Source organism: Salvia hispanica, chromosome 1 (genome assembly GCF_023119035.1).
Source record: "Salvia hispanica cultivar TCC Black 2014 chromosome 1, UniMelb_Shisp_WGS_1.0, whole genome shotgun sequence".
Taxonomy (NCBI): domain Eukaryota; kingdom Viridiplantae; phylum Streptophyta; class Magnoliopsida; order Lamiales; family Lamiaceae; genus Salvia; species Salvia hispanica.
This window is the reverse complement of record NC_062965.1, coordinates 5,289,854-5,296,010: the sequence shown is the minus strand read 5'-3', so window position 1 is coordinate 5,296,010 and position 6,157 is coordinate 5,289,854. Positions and strand designations below refer to the sequence as shown.

At 36.9% G+C, this 6,157-nt stretch overlaps 1 protein-coding gene across 1 annotated transcript; it reads left to right on the top strand.

Moving 5' to 3' along the window:
• Positions 1-2,810: 2,810 nt before the first annotated feature.
• LOC125212942 (very-long-chain aldehyde decarbonylase CER1-like) lies at positions 2,811-5,892 on the top strand. The gene is made up of 10 exons (XM_048113257.1): positions 2,811-2,925; positions 3,080-3,303; positions 3,374-3,606; positions 3,705-3,924; positions 4,109-4,481; positions 4,570-4,677; positions 4,761-4,961; positions 5,021-5,107; positions 5,178-5,351; positions 5,488-5,892. Exons 1-10 carry the CDS (start codon positions 2,866-2,868, stop codon positions 5,650-5,652), a joined length of 1,845 nt encoding a protein of 614 aa, XP_047969214.1. The 5' UTR covers positions 2,811-2,865; the 3' UTR covers positions 5,653-5,892.
• The last annotated feature ends 265 nt before the right edge of the window (positions 5,893-6,157 follow it).

Sequence of the window (6,157 nt, the reverse complement as noted above, 5' to 3'; positions counted from 1 at the left end):
GATGATGACAAAATATATACAGTATACTACTTCAATCATTCAATAGGAGTACCAACTTTGGTTGAAAATTGGTCTACTACGGTCTACAGAAATTAATTTTATTAAATATGTCACATGAGTTTAAATATTCGTAAAACGGTTTGACTCCCAAGATGACGACTTATAGTATATAATTTTAATACTAAAACTTAGAATTTTATTGAATAATACGGAAATTACATAACTAAAATTCTAATATTAAAATTTATTTTAAACGATGAAATATGTATTCCTAAACTGCTTGTGGATAAGAAGCTACAGCCGCAGAAGAGTTACACCAGAAAAATGTTGCGGGCCTGCTGAGTGGGCCACGTGGTGTTCCAGGGGGCTCTGGCTCACCAGCCTCCCCTCCCTCGTGAGCCAACCGGCGAGACAGGACACCCGCAATGCCGGCTCGCCGCTGACTCGTCCCCTGGGACGAGACCCAGCCTACTTTGGGCTGTGTTGTGGGTGCCCTTAAAATCTCCTATAATATGGTGCTTTAACGCTCACTTCCTAAGAGCCGTTTCTTATTTATGCTTATACACTAGAGACCAATTTTGCCATGAGCATTGCATATTTACACCATTTCGCTTGCTTTTTAAAAATTATAAATTACTTCCTTCGTCCGCTATTAGGAGTCTCGTTTATCGGCAGCACGGGTTTTAAGAAATGATAAGAAAAGTTGATGGAAAAAAGTTAGTGGAATAAGGGTCTCGCTTATATATATTAGTTTTAAATTAAATATGTGTGAAATAAGTTAGTGAAAGGTGGGAACCTATTACCATTTATGGTAAAAGTGAACTGGTACTCCTATTCGCGGACGGAGGGAGTATCAATTTTACAAATTTCGCAATTATCATATATGTTACCTCTCCAATGACATACGTAGAAATGTGGCAATCGACTTATATTGTGGACAGAACGACGTCTATATCGCGATGTCATATGAACACACATTTTTTTTTATTTTAACACCTTCACGGTCGAGGGTTATATGTACACACTTATATGTACATAAACATTAATTCACGCACAGTGGCAGATCTAGGGGGCGGAGGGGGCGACCGCCCCTTCCGTGTGACTATTTTCTCTTTAATCGCTCCCTTCATGTGACTATTTTTCCTTTATCCGAACGTAAAATTGTTATGTCCGCCTCTCCTTTTGCCTTCGGTGTGTCTGAAAATTAAAAAAATAGCCATGTCTGTCATAAACCAAGCTAGTAGGGAGTAGTATATTGTTCCGCCTCCTCCGATTCGTATTCTGGATCGGCCACTGTTCATGTATCCCACCGAGGTCTACAGATGAAATAATTGGTGAAATTTGTAGATTTTGTGATTTATGATTTTATTTTAAAAATATGCCGAATTCGTGATTTATTTTCTAATTTGTCTTTATTACTATAATTGTCGCTCTGATTTGGCAAGCAAGAAAAGAAGCTTGTCATTATTGCGCACGCACTTGATCCTAAATTCCAATTTTAAATGGCTCTTAACTTTTCTTTATCACTTTTAATTTATTATTTTAACACTAATGATAATAACGCGTGAATATATACAATGTTATAAATCCTCACAAATATGCTTTTGTCGATAGATACTTTCATAAAGTAAATAAAGGTACGAGATTCAGAATATAAAATTATCGGTAAATATTTTGGTAAATTAAGAGTAAAGAATGTGCTTCATGTGAGCACCACTCTCGTTTGACGCACGTTTAATATTGTTTATTTTGATTTTTATATTAGTTTGATACTAATACATTAAAAATGTAATTAAAATTTTAATTTTTTTTAAAATTCATAAAAATCAAAGCTCGCTTCACTTATTCTTCTCTATAATTTTTATTAAAATAACAATTCAAGTTATGATTTTTATGAATTTTGTGATATTAAAAGTTTCAATTTAATGTATTAGAATCAAACTAAGTATATAAATCAAAACGAACAAAGTTAAACGTGCATGATATGAAAGTGATGTTCACATAAAGTATATCATTCCTCGGTAAATTAAATCAGGCTTACTTAAAAATGAAACCAACACAGCCAATAACCATGTATGATGATAACCGATTAATATTGTGATAAATTTCCTTCAAATTCGACTCTACATGCCCTAAAATAAAAAAATAATACCTTCTAAATTAATGAATTATTGGACTTAATTTAACCAAATACTCATTTGTATCCATCAATAAGTTGAAATAGATAAACAATATACGCATACAATATACACATATAATATACTTATATTCGTGAAACTGAATTAATCCTAGTATTGTAACATTACCATGGCAACATACACGTACAATATATTCCTTCATTCCACCGTAAACCATTCGTATTTCTTTCAGGAACGTATATAATAGTATATCCCTCATTCCACCATAAATTAATTGCACGGGAGTACACTCTAATTATGAGTGTACTCCTATATTTTAATTCTCACTATGTACATTTATATTTTGAATAAATGCATATACTTCATTCCTTACGATCAATTTAAGCCTGCAAATTACACTACGGATAATTTAACAAATAAATAATGAATAATGGTAAAATTCTAACTGATTCTAAAAAAATGAAATTATAAATCATCAAGTTTACAACAATTACCATATTATAAACATTATTCCACCGTAATTACAAAGTTTGGAAATTTTGTTGAACTCTGTTATAAAAAGTGTACAACTGACCAATATTTAGCCATTATTGGTGGTTTATTGGTAATTTCCCCTTTTTTTTATTTTTATATTACTACTACTCATATATGCATTTAATATCAGCGTTGCATTTTTTTCCCTATATAAGGTGCTGGTGAATGCTGATAAAAAAAAAACATAGAGAAAATGGCTACAAAACCAGGGCTCCTTACTGACTGGCCATGGAAGCCTCTTGGAAGCTTCAAGGTATTCTATTCTCTTCCTCACCACTCATTCTTCTTTGCATACATGTTTCATTTTAGTTTTAAATCTCACACTTTCCAGTTCTTGCAATGAACACCATTTTTTCTTTTTTTAATTTTTCAGTCTCATGATATTTAATGAAACTTCCCTATTTTAGTATATAGTGTTGGCTCCATGGGTGCTGCACAGCCTCTACTATGTTGCCACAAAAGGAAAAAATGAGCTGGACTACACTTATCTCCTCATTCTCCCATTTCTCCTCTCAAGAGCTCTCCACAACCAGATATGGATTTCCATCTCTCGCCACAGAAACGCCAAAGGCAGCAACAAAATCGTGGACAGAGCCATTGAATTCGAACAAGTCGACAGAGAAAGCAACTGGTTTATTTCAAATTCCATTTCTACCCCTTTTTTAATTTAAAAACATTTAATTTAACTGATTTTGTTACAGGGATGATCAGATTCTGCTAAATGGACTCCTCTTCTACATTTTCAGCTCCTTTCTCCCAATCGCCTCTTCCTTGCCAGCGTGGAGGACTGACGGCGTCGTTATAACGGCGCTTCTCCACGCCGGCCCGGTCGAGTACCTCTACTACTGGCTCCACAGAGCCCTGCACCATCATTATCTCTACTCGAGATACCATTCCCACCACCATTCCTCTATGGTTACTGAGCCAATCACATGTAATCGTAAAAATTGGTTAATTTAATTAGCACGTACTAAATACTAATGTGTTCGTTTTGGGAAGAAATTGAAATTGACTAACGTTTGTGTGATGCAGCTGTGATACATCCGTTTGCAGAGCACATAGCTTATTTTTTGCTCTTTGCGATTCCGCTTCTCGGAACGGTGATTACCGGGACGGCCTCGCTGTCGGCGCAGTTCGGATACATCACCTACATTGATTTCATGAACAACATGGGCCATTGCAACTTTGAATTCATCCCTACATGGCTCTTTTCTATGTTCCCTCCCCTTAAATACTTCATGTATACCCCCTCGTAAGTAAATTGTTACGAATCTAGATCATATTCTTCGTGTTATTATGTTATTTTTGTTATGTATCATTAGATGACGACATGAATTCCTAACGGCCGGTTCCAATTTTGAGTAAATTTGAGATAATCGTGTCTACTATGTGATTTTTGTTATGTATCATTAGATGATGACGAGAATTCTTATTAGGTACCACTCGCTCCACCACACTCAGTTCCGAACCAACTACTCGCTATTCATGCCGCTGTATGACTGCATCCACGGGACTATCGACAGGTCGTCTGACGCCCTGCACGCGAGTGCCCTCGAGAGGAGGCGGCCGGAGTCTCCTGACGCGGTCCACCTGACGCACCTCACCACGCCCGAGTCCATCTTCCATCTCCGGGTGGGATTCGCGTCGTTTGCTTCGAGGCCTCATGACTCGAGATGGAGCACGTGGCTGATGTGGCCGGTATCGTCGCTCGGCTTCTTCATCTATGGCAGCAGCACGTTTCTTGCCGAGACAAATCTGTTAGGGAAACGAAAGCTGCAGACGTGGACCGTGCCACGATACAGTGTGCAGGTAGTAACAAACACCATTTCCCACACGTTTCTATGTCTCCATTTGAAATGGATCATCACCTCATTCACTGTTTGCTCTTTAAATCTAGTATGGCCTAAAATGGCAAACACAAGCTATCAATAGCTTGATCGAAGAAGCAATATTCGAAGCTGATGTACGAGGTTGCAAAGTTGTAACCTTAGGATTGCTCAATCAGGCAACTCCTCTTAACAACCAATCTTCACTAATTAATTTGCCATTACTCATTCTGTTATATTAATTGATTTGATGAATTATCAGAGTGAGGAACTGAACAAAAGTGGACAACTTTTTATTGAAAGACACCCTAAACTGAAGACTAAAGTTGTTGATGGAAGCAGTCTAGCAGTAGCCATTGTCCTAAACAACATTCCCAAAGGAACAACTCAAGTCCTATTCAGAGGAGCTCTCTCCAAGCTTGCTTTTGCTATTGTATCCGCTTTGTCCCACCGCGGCATTCAGGTCTCTCTCCCTCTCTTGAAATCAATCAATACAAGAAATTGAATTTGAATTTGTTTCAGGTTGCAACATTTTATGAAACTGAGAAGCTTAAGCTATCTTCAACAACTGAGGCTGAAGTTGAAATCTCCAAAAGTTACACTCAGAAGGTGAGAAGTATTTCATAATGTTTTTTGTGAAGAGAGAAGAGACATTGAGAGTATTAGAGAATGATTGTAGGTATGGATAGTTGGAGATGGATTATCCAAAGATGAACAACTCAAGGCACCAAAGGGCACTCTCTTCATTCCTTTCTCCCATTTCCCTCCACAAAAGGCGCGCGACGACGCCTTCTACTGCCACACGCCTTCCATGATCGTCCCTCCCTCCGTCCATAACCTGCATTCCTGTGAGGTTAGTACGTTGGCAAATGAAACAAACAAATATCTCACGTTAGTATAAAGAGATATCAGAAACCACGGTGTATGTACAAGCTTCTATAAGCTTTTAGTCAACATTTGGTAATTATTGTTTTTGAAATTTGGTGTAGAATTGGCTGCCGAGAAGAGTCATGAGTGCTGCCCGTGTAGCCGGAATACTGCACGTGGTCGAAGGGTGGGATGTGCACGAGTGCGGTAACTCCATTTTCGACATCGACAAAATATGGGAGGCTGCTATCAAACATGGCTTTCGCCCTACAACTATTTCCATCTAAATAATTCCACCACATATCTATGACTATAGTCTCTATATATAAGAGGTTGGTAGACCATATATATATATCGATATATAGAATAAGAAGTAGTAGTAATAAATATTATATGTACCCAAAACACCCATTTTATGTGTGGCTAATCTATGTGTGTGTGGAGACGAGTAGTATCTTTTAGTAATACATTTATCTTGATTTCTGGTATTTAAAAAAGTTATTGACTTATCAATGTTATAAACTATACTATGAAATTAAATTTTAAATTACGTGTAGTCAACTTTAATGAACCAAGAAAGGGGTTCAAAGGATCGAGGGCTTGTTATTTGAATAGAAATGTCGATTGGCTTTTTCTGTCATATAAAGATCAATTATGGGTTGCAAATTAAGTAAAGTGGGGTTTGTTTGTTATTTACAAATAGATAGGAGAGGCTAAAATAAGGGAGATTTTTATCCAAATCGCAGAGAATGAATAATTGTTTATTAACTGACTATTGTAATCGGAAATGGA

Coding starts and splice junctions, on each gene's coding strand:
- LOC125212942 (XM_048113257.1), top strand. CDS start 2,866: ATGGCTACAAAACCAGGGCTCCTTACTGACTGGCCATGGAAGCCTCTT. Junction 3,607..3,704: donor GGTTACTGAGCCAATCACAT/GTAATCGTAAAA, acceptor TGTGTGATGCAG/CTGTGATACATCCGTTTGCA. Junction 3,925..4,108: donor TACTTCATGTATACCCCCTC/GTAAGTAAATTG, acceptor AATTCTTATTAG/GTACCACTCGCTCCACCACA.